The sequence below is a fragment of the Eschrichtius robustus genome, chromosome 15 (genome assembly GCF_028021215.1).
Source record: "Eschrichtius robustus isolate mEscRob2 chromosome 15, mEscRob2.pri, whole genome shotgun sequence".
Taxonomy (NCBI): domain Eukaryota; kingdom Metazoa; phylum Chordata; class Mammalia; order Artiodactyla; family Eschrichtiidae; genus Eschrichtius; species Eschrichtius robustus.
This window is the reverse complement of record NC_090838.1, coordinates 82,994,405-83,018,392: the sequence shown is the minus strand read 5'-3', so window position 1 is coordinate 83,018,392 and position 23,988 is coordinate 82,994,405. Positions and strand designations below refer to the sequence as shown.

Sequence of the window (23,988 nt, the reverse complement as noted above, 5' to 3'; positions counted from 1 at the left end):
GCATGAGGAAAGACGAGGGAAAAGAGTTGCGTATCTTCTGAACAGGGTCTTGGATTTCATTCCGTTACTTCTGATTGGTGAAAAAAGCATTCTAGAATGCCTTCTGGTTTGTTCTTTATTAAAGCACTGGGGGGAGGGTTAAGGAAGGAAATGGAGGTGACAGCTGAGAGGGGCTAGGATTTATGTAGAGAAAAGTTTCAAAAGAAATGTAAAGCAGATAATGCTAGTCTTTGCTTGTTTAAATTTCTTTTGGGGGGTGGGGGCAGTACAACTACTACTCCTCTTTCTCTCACCCTACCTCAAATCCTGCGTTACAAATCTAACAGAAAAGTTACTCACTATGAGATGATAATGTGCTAGATATTTTTGTGTTATACTTTATTTCCAAAAATTAGGAGGCAGCGTAACCCACGTAGAAACAAACATTTCTTTCCATTAACAGAACAAGTCTGAGAGCAATCTAGAGTCACTAATGATCAGCTAGCTTTACTGGCAATTTGAGATTAAAAAGAAAGTCTAAATGAAGCCTAATTTGGTGAGTCAGAAAATTTAGCTCTTATTCAACTCAAACAGTATAAAAATTCTGACTAGAGCAAAATAATGTAACAAATAATTGATTAAATATGGGTAAAAAGATTTGAACAGACACTTCAGAAAAGAATATATACAAATGGACAATAAACAAATGAAAGATGCTCAGTGTCATTCGTTATCAAGTAAATGTCAATTAAAACCACAAAAAGGTACTACCTCACCCTCACTAGAATGACTGAAATTAAAGAGACTGGTGAGGATGTGGAACAATTGGAATTCTCATACATTGCTGGTAGGGATGTAAAATGACACAACTACTTGGAAAACAGTCTGGTAGTTTCTGAGGAAGTTAAACATACACCTAACATACGATCCAGTTATTCCACTCCTAGATATTTATCCAAAAGAAAAGGAAGTATATGTCCACATAAAGACTTATACATGAATGTTCATAGCAGTGTTATTTGTAATAGCCCTGGAAAGGAAAAAAAAACAACCCAAATATTGATCAACAGGTGAATGCATAAATCAACTAGTGGTATATCTATAGAATGGAATCAATGATAAAAAGGAATAGATTATTGATACACTTGAAATAGATGAATCTCAAAATAATCATGCTGAATGAAAGAAGCCTGACAAAAGAGTACATAATATATGATTCCATATATATAAAAGTCTTGAAAATGCAAACTAATCTGTAGTAACACAGTGGTTGCTTGGGGATGAGGCAGGAAAAGGTAGGAGGGAGTGATTATAAGTGGCACTTTTGTGGGTATGGATATGTTTACTATCTTAATTGTGGTGATCATTTCATGGGTATATACACCTTTCAAGACCTATCAAATTGTATACCTGGAATACATACAGTTTACTGTATGTCAACTATACCTCAATAAAACTGTTAAGACTCACTAATAAGATTAAAAAGATGTTGATAATTGTTAAAACGGGATGGTGGGTACATGAGCGTTCATAATACTGTTTTCTCTCCTTATGTGTTTAAATATGTTTTATAATAAAAAGATTTCACTTCATAGCCGCTAGGATGGCTATAATCAAAAAGACAGATAGGTGCCACTTGTTGAGACACAGATCAAGAAGGAGCCCCTGTAGCAATCATCTATCCTATAAGCTTATAGCCTTATCCACCAGAGGGCAGACAGCAGAAGCAAGACAAACTACGATTCTGCAGCCTGTGGAAGGAAAACCACATTCACAGAAAGATAGACAAAATGAAAAGGCAGAGGACATTGTACCAGATGAAGGAACAAGGTAAAACCCCAGAAAAACAACTAAATGAAGTGGAGATAGGCAACCTTCCAGAAAAAGAATTCAGAATAATGATAGTGAAGATGATCCAGGACCTCGGAAAAAGAATGGAGGCAGAGATCGAGAAGATGCAAGAAATGTTTAACAAAGGCCTAGAAGAATTAAAGAACAAACACCTAGAAGAATTAAAGAACAAACAAACAGAGATGAACAATACAATAACTGAAATGAAAAATACACTAGAAGGAATCAATAGCAGAATAACTGAGGCAGAAGAACGGATAAGTGACCTGGAAGACAGAATGGTGGAATTCACTGCTGCGGAACAGAATAAAGAAAAAAGAATGCAAAGAAATGAAGACAGCCTAAGAGACCTCTCGGACAACATTAAATGCAACAACATTTGCATTATAGGGGTCCCAGAAGGAGAAGAGAGAGAGAAAGGACCCGAGAAAATATTTGAAGAGACGATAGTCAAAAACTTCCCTAACATGGGAAAGAAAATAGCCACCCAGATCCAGGAAGCGCAGAGAGTCCCAGGCAGGATAAACCCAAGGAGAAACACACTGAGACACATAGTAATCAAATTGACAAAAATTAAAGACAAAGAAAAATTATTGAAAGCAACAAGGGAAAAATGACAAATAACATACAAGGGAACTCCCATAAGGTTAACAGATGATTTCTCAGCAGAAACTCTACAAGCCAGAAGGAAGTGGCATGATATACTGAAAGTGATGAAAGGGAAGAACCTACAACCAAGATTACTCTACCCGGCAAGGATCTCATTCAGATTTGGTGGAGAAATCAAAAGCTTTACAGACAAGCAAAAGCTAAGAGAATTCAGCACCACCAAACCAGCTCTACAACAAATGCTAAAGGAACTTCTCTAAGTGGGAAACACAAGAGAAGAAAAGGACCTACAAAAACAAACCCATAACAATTAAGAAAATGGTAATAGGAACATACATATTGATAATTACTTTAAACGTGAATGGATTAAATGCTCCAACCAAAAGACACAGGCTTGCTGAATGGATACAAAAACAAGACCCATATATATGCTATCTACAAGAGACCCACCTCAGACCTAAGGACACATACAGATTGAAAGTGAGGGGATGGAAAAAGATATTCCATGCAAATGGAAATCAAAAGAAAGCTGGAGTAGCAATACTCATATCAGATAAAATAGACTTTAAAATTAAGAATGTTACAAGAGACAAGAAGGACACTACATAATGATCAAGGCATCAATCCAAGAAGAAGATATAGCAATTATAAATATATATGCACCCAACATAGGAGCACCTCAATACATAAGGCAACTGCTAACAGCTATAAAAGAGGAAATTGGGGCTTCCCTGGTGGCGCAGTGGTTGAGAATCTGCCTGCCAATGCAGGGGACATGGGTTCGAGCCCTGGTCTGGGAAGATCCCACATGCCGCGGAGCAACTAGGCCCGTGAGCCACAACTACTGAGCCTGCACGTCTGGAGCCTGTGCTCCGCAACAAGAGAGGCCGCGATAGTGAGAGGCCCGCGCACCGCGATGAAGAGTGGCCCCCGCTCGCCGCAACTAGAGGAAGCCCTCACACAGAAACGAAGACCCAACACCGCCAAAAATAAATAAATAAATTAATTAATTAATTAATTTTTTTTAAAAAAAGAGGAAATTGACAGTAACACAATAATAATGGTGGACTTTAACACCTCACTTACACCAATGGACAGATCATCCAGAGAGAAAATTAATAAGGAAACAGAAGCTTTAAATGACACAGTAGACCAGGTAGATTTAATTGATATTTTATAGGATATTCCATCCAAAAACAGCAGATTACACTTTCTTCTCAAGTGCACATGGATCATTCTCCAGGAGAGATCACATCTTGGGTCACAAATCAAGCCTCAGTAAATTTAAGAAAATTGAAATCATATCAAGCATCTTTTCTGACCACAACGCTATGAGATTAGAAATCAATTACAGGGGAAAAAAACGTAAAAAAGACAAACACATGGAAGCTAAAGAATACGTTACTAAATAACCAAGAGATCACTGAAGAAATCAAAGAGGAAATCAAAAAATACCTAGAGACAAATGACAATGAAAACATGACGATCCAAAACCTATGGGATGCAGCAAAAGCAGTTCTAAGAGGGAAGTTTATAGCAATACAAGCCTACCTCAAGAAACAATAAAAATCTCAAATAAACAATCTAAACTTACACCTAAAGGAACTAGAGAAAGAAGAACAAACAAAACCCGAAGTTAGTAGAAGGAAAGAAATCATAAGGATCAGAGCAGAAATGAATATAATAGAAACAAAGAAAACAATAGCAAAGATCAATAAAACGAAAAGCTGGTTCTTTCAGAAGATAAACAAAATTGATAAACCATTAGCCAGACTCATCAAGAAAAAGAGGGAGAGGACTCAAATCAATGAAATTAGAAATGAAAAAGGAGAAGTTACAACAGACACTGCAGAAATACAAAGCATCCTAAGAGACTACTACAAACAACTCTATGCCAATAAAATGGACAATCTGGAAGAAATGGACACATTCTTAGAAAGGTATAACCTTCCAAAACTGAACCAGGAAGAAATAGAAAATATGAACAGACCAATCACAAGTAATGAAATTGAAACTGTGATTAAAAATCTTCCAACAAACAAAAGTCCAGGACCAGATGGCTTCACAGGTGAATTCTATCAAACATTTAGAGAAGAGCTAACACCCATCCTTCTCAAACTCTTCCAAAAAATTGCAGAGGAAGGAAAACTCCCAAATTCATTCTATGAGGCCACCATCACCCTGATACCAAAACCAGACAAAGATACTACAAAAAAAGAAAATTACTAACTAATATCACTGATGAATATAGGTGCAAAAATCCTCAACAAAATACTAGCAAACGGAATCCAACAACACATTAAAAGGATCATACATCATGATCAAGTGGGATTCATCCCAGGGATGCAAGGATTCTTCAATATATGCAAATCAATCAATGTGATACATCATATTAACAAATTGAAGAAGAAAAACCATATGATCATCTCAATAGATCAGAAAAAGCTTTTGACAAAATTCAACACCCATTTATGAAAAAAACTCTCCAGAGAGTGGGCATAGAGGGAACCTACCTCAACATAATAAAGGCCATATATGACAAACCCACAGCAACATCATTCTCAATGGTGAAAAACTAAAAGCATTTCCTCTAAGATCAGGAACAAGACATGGATGTCCACTCTCGCCACTATTATTCAACATAGCTTTGTAAGTCCTAGCCACGGCAATCAGAGAAGAAAAAGAAATAAAAGGAATACAAATTGCAAAAGAAGAAGTAAAACTGTCACTGCCTGCAGATGACATGACACTATACATAGAGCATCCTAAAGATGCCACCAAAAAACTACTAGAGCTAATCAATGAATTTGGTAAAGTTGCAGGATACAAAATTAACGCACAGAAATGCACAGAAGTAGAGAACAAATGTATGGACACCAAGGGGGGAAATCGGTTGGGGGTGGTGGTGGTGGTGGTGTGATGAATTGGGCGATTGAGATTGACATGTATACACTGATGTGTATAAAATTGATGACTAATAAGAACCTGCTGTATAAAAAAATTTTTTTAATAAAAAGTAAAAAGAAATTTTGAACAATGTAGAGGAGACATAGCTTCTACTGCTAAGGGAGAAATAGGGCTGAGCCGGAAGGAAGCAGCTTGTGCAGCAAATACTCCCTGACCCATGGCTCTAGGGAGGAGGTTTACGTTTGAGGCTGAAGCACCGTAAGAGGCTTTGCTCTGATACTGCTGGCAATAATAAACTGCCACACCTTCAGGCTGGACGCTGCCTATGGTGAGAGTGAAATCTCTTGTGGACCCACTGCCACTAAATCAATCAGGACTCCCACATGTCTGGATGGATGCCCAGGAGATGAGCAGTTCGGGAGACTCTTCTGGTTTCTGCTGGTACCGGCAAAATAGGTTTTCTGGTTGGAGTATAAAAGAGTCTGGCTGGGGCTTCCCTGGTGGCACAGTGGTTGAGAATCTGCCTGCCAATGCAGGGGACACGGGTTCGAGCCCTGGTCTGGGAAGATCCCACATGCCGCGGAGCAACTAGGCCCGTGAGCCACAACTACTGAGCCTGCACGTCTGGAGCCTGTGCTCTGCAACAAGAGAGGCCACGATAGTGAGAGGCCCGCGCACCGCGATGAAGAGTGGCCCCCGCTCGCCGCAACTAGAGGAAGCCCTTGCACAGAAACGAAGACCCAACACAGCCATAAATAAATAAATAAATTTATAAAAAAAAAAAAAAAAAGATTCTGGCTGGACCTGCAGTTGATAGTGCCCCTCTGTCCTGTGGTCACAGCCAGGGAGCTTGGAGACTGGGTCATCACGATGGCCCCAGAGGCACCTGCAATCACAATGGACCAGTCACCATATATTGCATCATGAATATATTAAAATATATATCTTAAAAATGTACGGTTTGTTCTTTGTCAAACCTAATCACACTGTTTTAGGTAAAATGGTTTATTCATTCTGCGTGGTAAAGTCAATTTTTAGTTTTATAAAGATATTTCTCCTTTAAATCTCTCACCTGAGACCCAGAGAACCAGGAAGATGAGAAACTGTGGCTCTGGCATCATCTTGATGCTGCTCACCCGTCCGATGCACTCAGGCCCCATCTCCAGGAAACCCCATGAATAGAGCCTGAGCAGCCAGCCTAGGGGTCCAGGAGCCTATGCAAAGCATCAGAGCATGAAATCAAAAGTGCCTGTGCAGTGAGTTGTGAAGACAAATAATGAAAATAAGGAGATAAAAATATCACTACCCCAGGAGATGTGATTGTATGCCCAAAAGAGGCCCAGAAACCAACTTAAAACTGTGATTTTCAATACAATTTGCCAAAATTCCCAAATGTAAAATTTTCTTAATACAGCTGTACTTTTTCAAAACAGTTGAAGGAAACTTGAAAACATAAATTAACTTATAATAAATAAATTAATTGTGAGTATGTATACGGGACTTATTTAAAACATATAAATATGGTGTCAGTATATAAAATATATTCATGTCACTGAATAGAACGAAGATATTATGCACACGTTTGTATCTATCTCAGATTCTCTTTTCAATTTTAAATTCATATTTGAAGTTCCTCTTGGACAGCTCATAAGCTCTCAATACATCCAAATTATACCTCTCATATTTCCCCTAACACATACGCTGTCTTAGAAAACGAATCGCCACATACCGAGGAACCACCCCTGTTACTAATCTTCAGGTCAATCAGTTAGTTTCTCGAATATCATTTTAAGTCCTCTCAGATTTCTTTCTCTAACTGACCTAAAGTAAATAGCTTCAGCTCCGAAGCACTGCTAGAGCAGTTCTTTATTTATTCCTACTCCAAATGAAATATATATATATAGAATTACACAAATAACAAACAGTATCATGAACTCTCCTAGGCACAGGACATTTTGAACAACTCCATCAGAACCCTTGACCTCATAGAGCTTTCAGTCTAATGGGAGGGACAGATAATAAACAAATAAGCTTTCTGCTGCCTCTCCTACCCACTCCCTCTGAGATTCCTCCCCTGAAGAAATGTCATTGCACAGGGTGAATGGGGCAATGAATGTCCAGGTGCACTTATTTTATCCTCATCCTGCATCATAAAAAAGAGTCAGAGGAAAGCGGAAAAAATCAGTACAGTTTAACACTTGTGTTTCCTGGGAAAATAAAGCCAATGGTAGTCTCATTAATTGTCAGATATCCAAATCATCTCTTGATTACAAACAGTGGTCTTTCAGTGCATCATGTCTCTGCAGCATGAAACTACACAAGACACAGGTCAGTGACAAAAATCAATACACTGTATATAAAAATGACCTGGATCTAGTTTTAGAAGAGCACTTTTTTATGTTTAATATTCATGTCTCGTGAAGGGAACCTTCTTCCATTTTACCCTTCTCCATTTTTTCTTGAAAAATGAAGTTTTCCTAGATGAAAGAGACATCCACTTATTCTTCTTGTGCCTCAGATTTATAGTGACTCCTCCCTGAAGCACTTATATTTTCCTCTTGTAATCCTTAATTCAGAGCCTCATTCCTTGGCTTGCAAATTGCCGTCTTCCCTCTGCGTCTTTACATGTTCTTCCCTGTGTGTGTGTGTCTGTGTTCCAATTTCTTCTTCTTTAAGGACACCAGACATACAGGATTAGTGGTCACATCTCATTTTAACTTAATTACCTCTTTAATGAACCTATTTTCAAATACAGTTACATCCTGAGGTAATTACCACTGGCTATTACAACATATGAATTTGGGGGATATGATTCAGCCCGTAATGTGCAGTAATATCCAGAAGCAAAGTTCTGCTCTTCTCACTGCATCCTATCAGGTGGTGCATGATTTCAATCTGTCCCTTTACTGATGATGTTTCCTTAGAATCTTTAATTAAGGTAGTGCCTGCCAGACCTCTGCTGCATAGTTACTTTTGCCCCTTTGTACTTAATAAGAACATATGAATAAGTTCTTTGGTACTATACGAATCCCTATTCCTCATCAAAACATCAGTATGAACTCATGGATTCCTAGTTTCATCAATGGGTTATAACATGTTACCATCATTAATTATTTTGATACTCAAAGTTTCCCAGATTTGGCCAGTTGGTGAACCATTAAAGTTGGCTTCTATTTCCTTCTGCCACAACCCCATCATTCTTTGAGCATTTCTTTAGTTTCTGGAACTAGATGGTCCAGGCTCATCTGGCTTTTTTCCTGTCCTAGATCCAGAATCAGACATTTCTCCAAGAATTATTGGTTCCTTTTAGTGGAGAATGGTATTTAGAAACCAAGATTTGAGCACTATGGATGCTATTTGGGACCGGGGTGTCATTGTTTCCAGCCTAGGGAAAATTTATCTATCTATCATCTATCTATCTATCTATCTATCTATCTATCTATCTATCTATCTATCTATATCTATCATCTATCTATCTACACACACACGTATATACATGTGCATATTCATATCTGTATCTACAAAAGCCCAAGGGTTTACACTATCTCCAATTCCAATCTAACACCATAGAGTTTATTCTAATACTCTCCTTCGATTATTCATGACTCTTTCTCTAACAGTGATAATTTGACTCCAAGTATCATTATTGCGTTTAATTACTTGATCAAACTACTTGATCAAATTGATTTGAAATCAGTCTCCGGTGGTGGCCGTCCCTTCCACCTCCTGTGCAGACAACTCCACCTCCCTCCCCACACACACATATACCTTGCTCCAGCTCTGATAGCCCTTGCACAGCCATCACCATTTTGTGCCTCCTGCATGGGTGGACTCCTCACCCAGTCTGCGCTCTGACTCCTGCACTGTGGGCCCCCCCCACCCCCGCCACGTGAACATCCTCCTTAAACACCCGTCAGCTGGCACACCCAAACTGGGAAAATAGTGCCATCATTCCTTGCTCTAGCCCCAGCAACCCATGTTGCACTTCCAACTCCACCCCACACAGATGCCCTTTCCATGTTATGGGCTCCAAACCCCACAAGGGTCTTCCCCCTTCCTTTTCCTATGTGGTTGCTTCCTCATCATGCTTGGGCTCTAATGTCCTAAATGCAAACATTGAAAACTATGTTCTCTTAAGATCTGGAAAAGATTTGGTGATAGTATGGTAGAATATGCAGGTTTAGGGAACATAATAGATGCAAGGGTATACATGAGCACTTGGTCTAAGGAAGACCTTAACTTCTAAAGAAGAATAGCTTGGGTTAAGAGGGAATAGAAAGCAGTGATGTGTGCAATGCAGAGAGCATCTAGCATGTAATAGCAAATAGAGTTAGGAAGGTGGCTGATACTTCTCAGATGTAGAGAGAGAAAATTTCTGACCTTGGCTGGCCTTGATGGAAATGGTGGGACAGAACATTCATAAATGCTTAGCCGGAGATGAGCAGTTGGTGATGACAGATAACCAGTGTCTGGTCCTTTCTTTACAAATCATGGCTGTGCATATTTTTATTGCTCTTCTCCTTCATAGCATCTCTCATTGGTACTGCTAATAATTTATCTTATTAAGAGCATCAGAGTCAAAGAGAAAGCCGCTCTGGCCTCAGTATCCATAGGTTCTAAGTTGAAGGAGGTTATCAAATTTCTTGCAGCTTCTGGTGTTGTGTCATACCTGAAAATCCCTGCCTTAGTTGGAGAGACAGCAAGAAAAGCATGTTTTGAACTCTGAAGAGAGCAAAATATCACTCTAATCATAGGACCGCAGACAACCCAACATCATCACTAGTTCCCCAACCCTCAGAATTTTAAGACAGGGGATGGACCAAACTCTACTTGAATGTGCTTCCAAGAATCATCAGCAAGTTTGGATTCGTAGCAAGAAAACTTCATCAAGTCATAGATTAAACAGAAAAATGAACAAATTGCATTAAATATATAGCAATCATTTGACAAACGAATGAAAAGTGACCACACTAGGCTTCAAATCTACCTTACTAGTAGTATGGTCTATGTGACCTGTTGGTTTTTCTGGGTATGAGACTATTCACCCTTCACATATATAATACTGTGAAAAGTGTGTGATGTAAGCTTCTCCTTAACAAAACTGTGATCAGGGATCAAGGACCTCCTCCCAACAATACAGAAAAATTTTACTCTTAAATGATACAACTCATATTAGTACAAATCTTAAGTACAAATTCAGATATGTCCCCATAACTCAGTGATATAAAGAAGATAAATAATATGAATAGATGTGAAAAGGCTCTAAATTCTTAAAATCTATTGGACAAGGAATGAATAATCCATTCACTACAAAATAACCTAGTAATCTTCCCGAAGTAAATCTGGCATATTACATCTTTCTCCTTCATGATAGATACAGAGTAATTAACTCTGCCTACATGGACAACACCATTGTCTGTCTTCATGTATATGGTATCAGTACACTGGAGGGGGGAGGGGGGAGGGGGAGAGCCAGGGTCCTCCTCATCTGTGCAGCTGTGGTTACGCTTACAACCATGTTGCCTGGCCTAACCTGATATTACTCTTTCCTAATTCTAACAAAGAATAAGGTGACTTCTTGGGAAGTGCCCTTGGGAAATAGCACCGTGCAGCAAATGAAAGGTGTATCTGGAACATAAAGTTCCTATAAACTTCTCAATCCATTTAGACCCAAGCATGCACCAAGGGAGACATCTAGGCATAGCGCTGGTAGAAAGAGGAAAATAGAACCAAAGGCGTTTATTTTGTTTCCAGCAGGCTTATACCAAACACCATCTCTCTGAATCTAGGTGAATAATGAAGTGAGAGGACACGGGAAGGACATTCTGTGGCGAGAGGAGAAAAATTCATCCCTCAGACTAAGTCAATAGGCTTTTCTGACTTGCCCACCTGGGGATGGGTTGCTCAAGTGTAGAGAAGAGGAGGCACGTGGTTTCTGCAGCTGGAAACCCAGCTCGCCCCACCCCAGCTGCTTTGCATGTTCCTCCAGGCACACCCTGTTGCCCAGAGCCAATATCTATGCCTGAGTCAGTGCTCTGGGGAAGATCTGCCTCAGATCTGCCTCTGAGTGGATCATGGAAGCCCTAGCTCAGCTTCTCTGCCTCCTGTTACTCTGGATCCCAGGTGAGAGGGACATGGGGTGGTTCTGCATGTCAGTGAAGATTTGGTTCATGCAGTTGGGTCCTGCATCTTTGCTCAGGAAGCAAAAAATTAAAGCTCAGTGTAGATCGCTGATCCTAGCCCTGTTGGGAAGACAACAAGTAGGATCTAGATTACATGAGTGACTTTTTTGTTTTATTTCCAATCTCAGACACCACTGGAGAAGCCACGTTGACACAGTCTCCAGCCTCCCTGTCTTTGTCTCCAGGGGAAAGCGCCACCCTCACCTGCAGGGCCAGTCAGAGTGTTAGCAAATACTTAGCCTGGTACCAGCAGGAACCTGGGCAGGCTCCCAGGCTCCTCATCTATGATGCAACCACCAGGGCCTCTGGCATCCCGGCCCGGTTCAGTGGCAGTGGGTCGGGGACAGACTTTACTCTTACCATCAGCAGCCTGGAGCCTGAAGATGTTGCTGTTTATTACTGCTATCAGTACTATAGCGGGTATCCACAGTGATGCAAAGTGAAACAAAAGGCTCCGCAAACCTTTGAGGGTTTTTCATTATACCAGCTGTTTCTTTATAAGCAGCTGCTGTGATGGCTGCACAGTTTCAGCATCTCTACCTCTATTTGGAAATCCTAACGTTCTGAAAAGTAACCCCATGACAAGATTTGCACGTGGATTCCTGGAATTTTTCTTGGACTTAAATGCACAGCCAGGTTTAGGTACAATTTCTCTGCCAGTGGCATTGGATCAGACTCACATGAGTGGATGCCTTTAAAGATGTACGTGTCCTGGCCAGTGCAATAAGGCAACAGTAACAACAACAAAGAACAGAACTGGAAAGGAAGAATTAAAACTGTCAAGATGAATGGATTGTGTGCAGAGAAAATTCAAAATAATCTTCAGAAAAACTACTGAAATCAATAAGAGGAATAGCCAACCACTGGATTCAAGGTCAATATACAAAAAAAACAAAAATTTGATTTCTCTATAACTGCAACAAATTATAAAAATTAAAATTAAAAAACACACCATCTACAAGAGCATCCAAAGCATCATATATTTAGGAAAAAATAACAAAATACACTGTAGACTCCAGAATATTATTCAAAGAAATTGAAAAAAACCTAGTCAAAATCAAAATCTCAACAGGATTTTTTTTTTAAATCTTAGACTTTATTCTGTAGCTTTATTGATCATATTAATATGGTATTTTTAAACCATTTTCTTGTATTAGAATGAACATATTAGTGATTGTGTGTATTATTTTAGGAATCAAGATTTTCAGTGTAAAAGAAAAGGAAGTACAATCACAGAATCAAGAATTTAAGTAGAAACACTGTTGAGCATTACTGTTGAGTTTGCTACTCAATCATGTTATTAACTCGTTTATTGGTGTCATGAAGAATACAGAAACTGTTAAAAACAGCAGTTAGGAGACACTTTCTGACTCAAAGGGAATATTAGTAGCATGAACCTATACGTTCTGCCCTTGAGTCAGAAGAAAACCATGTGAAATATCCAAAATCCAGGACTTCCCTGGCAGTCCAGTGGTTAGGACTCCATGCTCCCACTACAGGGGCCACAGGTTCGATCCCTGGTTGGGGAACTAAGATCCTGCATGCCGTGTGGCGCGGCCAAAAATAAAACCAAACATATATATATGTATATATATAAAATATCCAAAATCCAATTGGATCTAATTTTAAAGATCCTCAAGAGTTACATAGTCCTATGAATATGAAAGAATGCACAGTTCCATCAGGTCTTCAAGTTCAAGGGTCTCTAGAGATTTTTTTTTTCACACACACACACTGTATTTTATTTTTACAAGAGATAAATAGACTGACACCAAGCATTGTAAATGGATGACCACAACAAAAGCAACAATGATTGTAATTACCAAACACGAAACACACTCATACTATGTCATAATATTGACATTCAGTCCAGTAATCCTCCACTGTAACAGCTCCTTTACTTTGCAGTGAAAATTGATTTGTATATTCTTTGCTTCTGAGTCCTTGTGGGATTTTTTTTTTTAATTCAAACAGAAAGTCACAAAAATTATAATCATCCTCAACAGTTCACTCAGTCCCATGTAATTAATTTTTGTTTTCATCTTGATCTTTTGTTAGCACTTTTATGAGTTCATTAGTTTTTCATTAGAGTTCTGAAAATGCTTATTCATTCAGTTCAGCAGTACAGTTACCAGAAACGTGTACTTGTCAGCGTCTTTTTCATGAATTCCTTGAAGATGAAACCCTTTTATAGGAACATATTTGCAAAAGCATCAGAGTACATCCAGAATTGTCTGTAAATGACAAAAGACTTAAAAATGACCACGGTTAAAGATTTGATGAAAGTTCATAATAGTGCAATTGACAAGGAAATTTAGTTATTTCTGAGATATACATTTTAAAGTAATAACTAGAATTATGACTTATAACATTATACCAGAACATATAAGATTTTTAGAAATTTCACGTAATGTCTGAAACATTTATATTAACATATTTCCATACCAATAACCCAATGAAAGTTTAGTATTAGTTGTCTTGTTTGTTTTTTTATACTGCAGGGTCTTATTAGTCATCAATTTTATACACATCACTGTATACATGTCAATCCCAATCGCTCAATTCTGCACACCACCATCCCCACCCCACCGCAGTTTTCCCCCCTTGGTGTCCATATGTCTGTTCTCTACATCTGTGTCTCAACTTCTGCCCTGCAAACCAGCTCATCTGTACCATTTTTCTAGGTTCCACATACATGCGTTAATATACGATATTTGTTCTTCTCTTTCTGACTTACTTCACTCTGTATGACAGTCTCTAGATCCATCCACGTCTCAACAAATGACTCAGTTTCATTCCTTTTTATGGCTGAGTAATATTCCATTGTATATATGTACCACATCTTCTTTATCCATTCGTCTGTCGATGGGCATTTAGGTTGCTTCCATGTCCCGGCTATTGTAAATAGTGCTGCAATGAACATTGGGGTGCATGTGTCTTTTTGAATTATGGTTTTCTCTGGGTATACGCCCAGTAGTGGGATTGCTGGATCATATGGTAAATCTATTTTTAGTTTTTTAAGGAACCTCCATACTGTTCTCCATAGTGGCTGTATCAATTTACATTCCCACCAACAGTGCAAGAGGGTTCCCTTTTCTCCACACCCTCTCCAGCATTTGTTGTTTGTAGATTTTCTGATGATACCCATTCTAACTGGTGTGAGAAAAAAGTCTCTTTTACCATGCTTCCACCCAAGTTAGTGGGGTACCCACCAGGTTCAGTGGCAGTGGGCTCAGGACAGACTTCACTCTCACCATTGGGGACCTGGAGCCTGAAGACTATGCAGTCTATTTTTGTCTTCAAACCCTGAAGAGTCCTCCCACAGTGGTTGAGCCTCAAACACTAACTTCCCCACCAAGGCAAGCCCACAGGCCCAGCTGCCCCATCCTTGCTCAGGATCTCCTCTGACAGAAACAACTGAGCATAGTCAACAAACAAACGAGTGAAAAACAAGCTAACGGCACAGGCACAGACTGCCTGGAGCCTTCTGTCCCCTTCTTCCTCTCCATGGTCTTACGTATTTTGCATAAAAGAAACTTCAAAGGCATAGGAGCAACCAGACCAAAAAAGGTGGAGAAAGAACTATGGAGAGATTTGTTCTCTCTCTCGCTCATCCCCACGTCTCCTCCTGAGTCTCCTCCAGACACTGGAGCGTCATCTTCTCCATCTCTTTAATCTTTGCATGTCCACCCAGGTCCCCAGGCACTGCCCTCCAGCTAAGAGATTTTTAATTGCACCTTGATGGGGTGTGGGGCTCACCACCATTGGACAGCTGAGGGACAAGGAGATGATGTCACTGGCCCAGGTCCTTGGTCTCCTGCTGCTCTGTGTTCCTGGCGAGGAAAACTGTGCCAAATCACAGAACTACAATGAATGGTCCCTCCAGTGTTAACTGTGTTTCATTGGAAACACGTTTTTGAGATGTAATAGGAAAAAAATGCCACAACGTTATTCAATTCTTCAGCTCTCACACTGCAGAGATGAGTTTTTCTGTTTCATTTTTCTTTCTAAACAAGCTGCATAATATTATAGGTCCAGTCTCTCTCTGTGAGTGCAGATTCCTCTTACTCATACTCTGTAGTCACAGGCCTGGAGAGTCTTAATAAGCTGCAGGGCTGGAACCAGCCTTGTGCACACTGATGAGAGGGACAACCTAGCCTGGTTCCAGCACAAGCCTGGAGAGCTCCCGTGCTCCTCATGGACCAGCTTCCAACTGAGTTCTCTGAGTTCCCACTCAGTTCAGTGGTGATGAGTCTGGAATGACTTCACTCCCAGTGTCAGCAACCTGGAATGTGAGGATATGGCAACTTGTTACTATGGTCAAGCATGTAAATATCTGTCAGTGATGATCATCCCTTCACATAACCTCCCCAGTTGAGGGCATTCAGTGAGGTTCAGCCAGTGACCCTCCATCTCCCACAGATGTGGCAGAAACAGCATCCATGGGTCTCAATCTCCCACATCCGTCCACAGAAACAATGACTTGGCAGCCATCATAGACAAAAGTACCTTTGTGGGAGCTTTGGGATCCAGGTAGGAAGTTGTGAAATCTTGGCGGAGTCCAAGACCAATGAAGACCCCTTGGAGGAGGCAGGCACATGTCTGGTGGCAGACTCATCAAACATGGTCCCAGCTGCAGCTGCTGGATTTGGCTTAAGCTCTACTTGGCTGCAGCCCTACCAAGAGCTCTTTATGCCAAGGGATCAGGGAGGAGCCACACCCATGTCCATTGTAAAGGACTCATCAACCTTAATCCCAACTGCAGACCCTGAAGTAGCCCTGTGACCCAGCTCCAGCCCTTCTTGACCATGGTTCTGGAGGCAGTCCTGCCCACTCATCAACCCACCCAGTGACCTGGTAGGATCCTGCCCAGGTACCCAGCAGGAGATAAACCCATGCATGCCCCTGGTAACAGGTTTACCATCTGAAGACCCAACTGCTGACCAAGAAGCAGCCCATGACCCAGCTCAAGCCCTGCTTGACCATGGTCCCAAAGACACTCTCATTTACCCAGGGACCTGTCATAAATCACACCCACCCATGACCCCAGTACCAGATCTGCCAATCATAACTCAGTCATGAACCCAACAGCAGCCACATGACTTGGCTCCAGCTTCACTCAACTAAGACCCCAGAGACAATCCCATCAGACCAAGGACACAGCAAGAGAAGATCTTTACCTACCAAAAAAACAGTCTGTAAAAAATGGCAGAAGTGACATGACTGTGCCTTCAAATACTCAGACACCAACACAAGGCCACAGGGACCACAAAGTGTCAGGCAAACATGACACCACCAAAGGAAACTCATAAAGCTCCAGTAACTGACCTAAAGAAACAAGATTCATGGACTCTCTGACAAAGAATTCAATATAATGGTGTTAAAGTATCTTATTGAGCTATAAGACAACACAGACAACTAAATGAAATCAGACAAACAAACATGAATAAGGTAGGAAATTTAATAAAGAAATAAAAACCATTTTAAAAAACAGAAATGCTGGAGGTAAATAATACAAGACTGAAGTGAAAATTTTCGTAGAGAGTACCAACAGCAGACCTGATCATGCAGAAGAGAGAACAACAAACTTAAAGACACATCATTTGAAATCAGCCAGTTAGAGGAACAAAATGAAAAAGAGTGAAGAAAGCTAACAGGACTTATGAGATGCCCCTCGAATCAATACACACATTACTGGAGTACCAAAAGTAAGAGCAAGAAAGGGGTGGAGCACTTAATTATAGAAATAATGGCTGACTCCACCTGCAACAGGGCTCTAACAGCCATGGAGAAAAGAGGAGGCCCCACCTGACATCCAGTGCAGGCTCTGGACATCACAACACCAATCAAACCCCTGATAAAGGGAATAATGACCAGCACACTCTGTCTTTGGTATGGTTGGCATCCATACCGAAAACAACCCTCACACCAAAAATATTGGACTCACATAGTCTACACAAGGATGGTCTCACATAAAAACACCCCTTCAAGACCAGAGTAGATAACTGTCTCTCCTGAATTCATAGAGACAGAAAAAGTTAAGTAAAATGAAAAAGCAGAGGAACTACTCCCAAGTAAAAGAACAAGAGAAATCCCTTGAAAGAACAAATAATGAAACAGACCTTTCCAGTCTACCAGACCCCAAGTTCAAAAAGGATGTAATAAAAATGCTAAAATAATTAAGAGAGATTATCAATGGAAATACAGATCATTGTAACAAAGAAGTAGAAACTATAAAGAGGAACCAACCAACACAATTGCTGAGATAAAAACCAATCCAGAAGCAATGAATGGCAGACTAAATAATGCAGATGAATCAATAAGTGATCTGGAAGATAGAATAATGGAAATCACCCAAGCAGAACAGCAGACAGAAAGACAAATGAAAAAAAAAAAAAAAAAAGAAAGCAACATACAAGATCTACAGGATAATATATAGCATGCCAACCTACGCATAATAGTTGTTCCTGAAAACATATTCAGAGAAATCACGGCAGAAAACTTCCCAAACCTAAAGAAGGAAATAGATATCCAGGTACAGGAAGCACACAGGGTTCCAAACAAGATGAACCCAAACAGACCCACATGAAGACATATCATAATTAAAATGGCAAAAGTTAAAAGATAAAGAGAGGATTCTAAAAGCTACAAGAGAAAATTAAAGAGTCAGTTACAAGGGAACCCCGAAAAAGGTATCAGCTGATTTTTCTGCAGAAACTTTGCAGGCCAGAAGGGAGTGGCATGATATACTGAAAGGGAAAAACCTGCAAACTAGGATACCCTACCTAGCCAGATTATCATTTAGAATGGAAGGAGAGATAAAGAATTTCACAGACAAGCAAAAACTAAAAGAATACAGTAATACTAAACCTACCCTAAAAGAAATATTGAAAGGTCTTCTCTAAACAGAAAAGAAGCAAGATTCTATAAGGAAGGGAAAATAACAATAGGAAAGGCAAATATATAAAAGGAGTAAAGATCATTTAAATAAGCCAGTACATAGATTAAAAAACAATCAAAAAATTTTTATAAAAGTGATTATAACTACAGTTAACAGTAAAAGGATACACATGAAGATGTAAAATAGGACATCAAAATCACAAAATGGAGGGAGGGGAGTAAAAAAATGTAGACCTTTTAGAATGTGTTTGAACTTATATGACTATCAGTCTAAAGCAGGTAACTATAGTTATGGGTCAACATACTTGAAAACCAGGGTAACCACAAATCAGAATCATACAATAGATTCACAAAAACAGAAGAGAAAGGAATTCATGCATAATACCAAAGAAAACCATCGAATCACAAAAGGATAAGCAAAAAGAAGAAGAAATAAACAAAGAAGAACTACAAAATCAACCAGAAAACAAGGTTTAAAATGGCAATAAGTACATATCTATCAATAATTATTTTAAATGTCAATGGACTAAATAAATGCTCCAATCAAAAGACATAGAATGGCAGATTGGATTAAAAAAAAAACAAACAAGAACCTACAATATGCTGCCTGCAAGACTCATTTCAGGGTAAAAGACCCACACAGATTGAAGGTGAGTGGATGGAAAAAGATATTTCATGAAAATGGAAATGACAAGAAAGCAGAGGTAGCAATACTCAGTTCAGACAAAGTAGACCTTAAACAAAGGCCATAAAGAAAGACAAAGGGCATTATATAATGATAAAGGGATAAATACAAGAAGAGGATACTACACTTGTTAACATATATGCACCCAATATAGGAGCACATAAATATATAGAACAGATACTAACAGGTATAAAGGGAAAAATTGACAGGAATACTATAATAGTAGGAGACTCTTAATACCCCACTGATATCAATGGACAGATCTTTCAGACAGAAAAGCAATGAGGCAACAGAGACCCATAATGACACAACAGACCAGTTGGACTTAATTGATATCTTCAGGACATTCCATCCAAAAAAAAACCCAGAATACACATTATTTCCAAGTGCACATAGAACGTTCTCTAGGTCATATTAGGTAACACATACTAGGTCACAAAACAAGCCTCAACAAATTTAAGAGGATAGGAATTAATTCAAGCATCTTTTCTGACCACAACAGTATGAAACTAGAAATTAACTACAGAAAGAAAAATGGGAAAAAAACAATCATATGGAGACTGAACAACATGCTACTAAAAAAACCAATGGGTTAATGATAAAATCAAAGAGAAAATCCTAAGAATGGAAACTAGCTCTTTTACATTGTTTGTCTAATTTTAGACTCCATTACTTCATAAGGATTCTTATATTACAGGGTCATTTTTCTGATAACAAAATTGGGGTTCAAAAAGAATAATTTGTCCACAATTACACAAGAAAGTATTCTAACCCAGGTTGGCCTAGTGACAGGGTCTATATTATTTCTATACATCATATTCCACAGCCACTCCTTAGAGCTATCTTATATAACCTAAGTTAACTTAAGTTGAAATACAATGGTATTAGTTGACCAAATATTTCATGATCTATGAAATATAGCCTATATTACAGTCAGAAAATCCCTTAAAATATGCACCTCTTTCTATAGACTGAACTAAAAGTGGTGCTCATTATTATACAATTTTTAAAAGCAAAGCTCAAAATCATAGTCAAAAGTATGCAAATATGTATATAATACATATATGTTAAATTAAAATATACATATATATGTTAAACTACAGATAGGGAGATAAGAGAGATAGAGGTGGAGAAAAAAGAAGAGAGAGACACACACAGAGAGACCAAAATGTTTATATAGGGGTAATAAGTTTACCGGTGTATAGGGGTTTTGTTTTATTTTACTTTTCTACCTAAATTCTCCATAAAACATTCATAAATCTCATATGGTTTTTAAAATAATTTAAGATTGCTCTGTTCCTGTTTTTTTTTTCTCTGCAAATCTTACCATGACTTTTTGACTAAAAACAATAAAATCTGACGTGGCTCGTAATACTGCTTTTGTTACCTAGCAACCTCAGGGATCCAGGGAAGACTAGGTAGCCATCTGCAGTCTTGTTGGCTTATACAGCACTGCCATTAACTGACAGAACTTCATAACTGCACCCTGACTTCAGTGTGAGGCGAGTCACAGTCAGCAACGTGACACTGTTTCTTTTTAATTATTTTCATTTTTAATGTTTATAGAAATGGTCAACCTTATACAAAGATATATAAAACACACATACACTGGAGTATTTTGAAGCGAATCCATTAAGAACTTCAGTACACTGTTTTTCCCAAGCAGCCACCATGCCACTATAATACAGAATTAAGAGTAATTCCCTAACATATCTAATAACCAGTTTCTATTCAAATTCCTTGATTCTCTCTAAATATGTTGATACAGAAATTTCACTTCGGTCAATGTCCAGGTCCAGATAACTGTACGGTTAAGTTTTACCAAAACCTCAAAAAAAAAAAAATCCCTGTGTTTTATGAAAATTGTCCAGGGAATAGTAAAAGAGAGTAAACTACCAGTATTTAGAACTATAAATCATGTCATGAGGCTAGGATAATCTTGAAACCAAAATTAAAGACTGAACATGAAGAAAGAACCCAAACTCATTTATAGTCCTCGATGTAAAACTCTAAGAGAAAATATTAGAAAGCTGTATCTGTTAGAATTTCACTTGGCTGCACACAGTTGGAATCTAACCAGGGAATCTTGATAACATGAGGGGGTGTTCTTTTCTCACAGAACCTGGGGCAGGGGGCTCAGGGACGGAACAGGTTCCTTTCCTTCCTGCTCCCTCACCCTAGTTTGTGACCTTCACCCTACTTATCACAAGATGACTTTTCCAGTGTTCCAGGCAGAACCACTTGGACTTTACTGGTGTGGGTGGAGGTGGGGCCACTGTTTTTTCTGTGACATTTGGCTGTCTCTGTGGTTATTGTCTAAAAGCATTCTCCCTTTCTAGGCTGCCCTTTTCCTAGTCCTTTGGCAAGAAAGAGCCAGCATTTGTTAGGGCTCTTTTTTGTCTAAACCCATTTGTGTTCCCAAGTTGCTAGTTTCTCCAACACCTGATCTGTGATATATGAGGCAAAAAGAAAACCTAGGTAGTTTTCTATAATTTTTCAGGTCCCAAGACCCCTACATGGTCTGCCTTATTCTCTCTACCTGTGTTAATTCCCTAGGGTCACCATAACAAAGTACCAAAAACTGGGTGGCTTTTTAAGCCACAAACTGGGTGACTTTTATAACAGATACTTATTCTCTCACAATTCTGGAGGCTGGAAGCTCCAAATAAGGTGTGGGCAGGGCCATGCTCCCTCTGAAACCTGTCAGGGACAATCTTCCCTTACCTCTTCCTAGCTCCTGGCAGTAGCTGTCAATCTTTAGCATTCCATGGTTTGCAGCTGCATCTCTTCCATTTCTGCCTGTCATCACATGGCATTCTCCCATCTGGGTTTCTGTGTATTTTCTTCTTTTTATAAGAACACCAGTTATATTGGATTAGGGACCCACCCTTTTCCAGTATAACCTTATCTTAATTTAATTAATTATATCTGCAACAACCTTATTTCTAAATTAAGTCACATTCTAAGGTACTGGGTGTTAGGACTTCAACGTATCTCTTGGGAGGAACACAATCCACCCCATAACATCACCTCTCAGAGTATTATTTTTTTTAACATGATGCCTGGGGTTTTTAGCTGTACTTAGTGGGAGGAATAAGGAAAAGTACTTCTTTCTTTTGGGAAGCGGAAGTCACCTTGTATATTTTTTAAACTTTCAAAAACAAAAAATAGCAGCAACAATAAAACAAGGAACCAATATCAGCTTTAGGTGGAATATTCAATGGTCCAAATATACATCCACAGTTCAATAGTGAAGACAACTGAATATCCAGGGTTTTTAATAAATTTATATGCATAACTACTCATATAGTAAAAGCTGAAGACACCTTATATTTACTAAGCACCTACTTTGTTCTTGACAAGAAAGCAAAACCCTATTCCCTGCAAAACGTGACTTACTAGTTCAGCTGCCAGGTCACTGGAGGGCAAAGTAAAGAGGGTGGCACCCTTGCCCATCCACCCACGACAGGATTCCTGCTCTAGGAACTGAATCATCAGTTCCTTAACAATTAAATATTGTTTGTTAAGAACATAAAGTGTTTTAATAATTAAACGTTGTTGTTGAATGCCTTAAAAATAACACGGTGTCCAGTCGTTTAAATTTCCCAGGTTTCAAGTTGAGGATGTGAACCAGTTAAAATGTAGGGACTCTATAAAACAATCTCATTCTATCTCCATATAGTTTGTTTTTGTTTTGTTTTGTTTTGTTGTCTTTTTATGCCAATACCATATTGTTCTGACTACTAAAGCTTTGTAGTATAGTTTGAAGTCAGGAAGTATGATGCCTCCAGTTTTACTTTTCTTTCTCAAGATTGCTTTGGCTGTTTGGGGGTCTTTGTGTTTCCATACAAATTTTAGGATTGTTTTTTATATTTCTGTGGAAAATGCCATTGAAATTTTGGTAGGAATTGTACTGAATCTGTAGATCACTTTGCCAAGACTATGAGAAGGAGTCAATCTCACAAAAAGACAAAATAATCAGCAGTAATTTTTCTAAGGCTGTAATAGTAAAGACCTGTCCAGAAGAAAGAATTTTCTGTATTTGTCATCTCCTTTCTGTTTAATTATTCCATGTAAATCTAAGTGCTACACTCTCTCTCCCCACCTCAGTCACTGCCCTACTGCTCTGTGAGGTATAAATAGGAAGTGGCAGCCCTTGGGATGAAGCCTGCATGGCACTGGGCAGGAGAGACTCTGCACCCATCTAGAGAATATTTGATAAGATATGTGGTTCTCCATGTTCTTCAAGGATCTCTACATCTTTTGTCATACCTCATGTCCTCATGACGTTATGTTACTGCTGTCTGCACAACAGTGGACCCCAGCAGTACTAGTGTGGAGAAAAAAAGGAAGGAAGGGAGGGAGGGAGGGAGGGAGGGAGGAGATACTTGTTGATTTATCCATAAAAATTCTAATTTTTCTAATTAAATTATATATCCAAGTAGTTTCAATGTGACATATTCCCAAATACACATACTTATCAAATTCAGTTTGAAGAGCAATCACTGAGTACTCAGTATCGAGGCACGATGGCAAATACAGAAGTATTTCAAGCTGTTCAAATATGGTTATAAAATTCCATGATGCAAGGCAGGATGTGGGAAGTATGAAAAATACCACTTTACCAAAGTGATTGCCTACCTACCTGGAGAGTTTGGGTCACTCGGGTTTTACCCTCTCCTTAAATAGCCAAAATCTCTTAGGCAGCAATGGAGAACTTCATTATGTGTAAAGCTCGTCACCCACAAAGCCTCCATTCTAGTCTGGAACTCCAGCCCGATTCAGTGGCTGTGACTGTGAGGTCAGTTTTCCTTTCATAATCAGTAGTCTTGAAACTCATTACAGGAGCTTTAAGCTGAAGATGGCCTTTGTCAG

The 23,988-nt window shown here is 39.1% G+C and overlaps 1 protein-coding gene and 1 pseudogene across 1 annotated transcript in view; one reads left to right on the top strand and one right to left on the bottom strand.

Annotated features, from left to right (window-relative positions):
- Positions 1 to 1,715: 1,715 nt before the first annotated feature.
- LOC137777398 (immunoglobulin kappa variable 4-1-like) lies at positions 1,716 to 6,467 on the bottom strand (annotated as a pseudogene).
- A 4,935-nt stretch (positions 6,468 to 11,402) lies between these two features.
- LOC137777266 (immunoglobulin kappa light chain-like) overlaps positions 11,403 to 23,988 on the top strand; it is a 29,166-nt gene continuing 16,580 nt past the window's right edge. The window contains exons 1-2 of the mRNA XM_068564029.1: positions 11,403 to 11,469; positions 11,657 to 11,941. Of these exons, the coding sequence (XP_068420130.1) occupies positions 11,421 to 11,469; positions 11,657 to 11,941 (334 nt within the window). The 5' untranslated portion in view covers positions 11,403 to 11,420. The remainder of the gene's footprint in view (positions 11,470 to 11,656; positions 11,942 to 23,988) is intronic.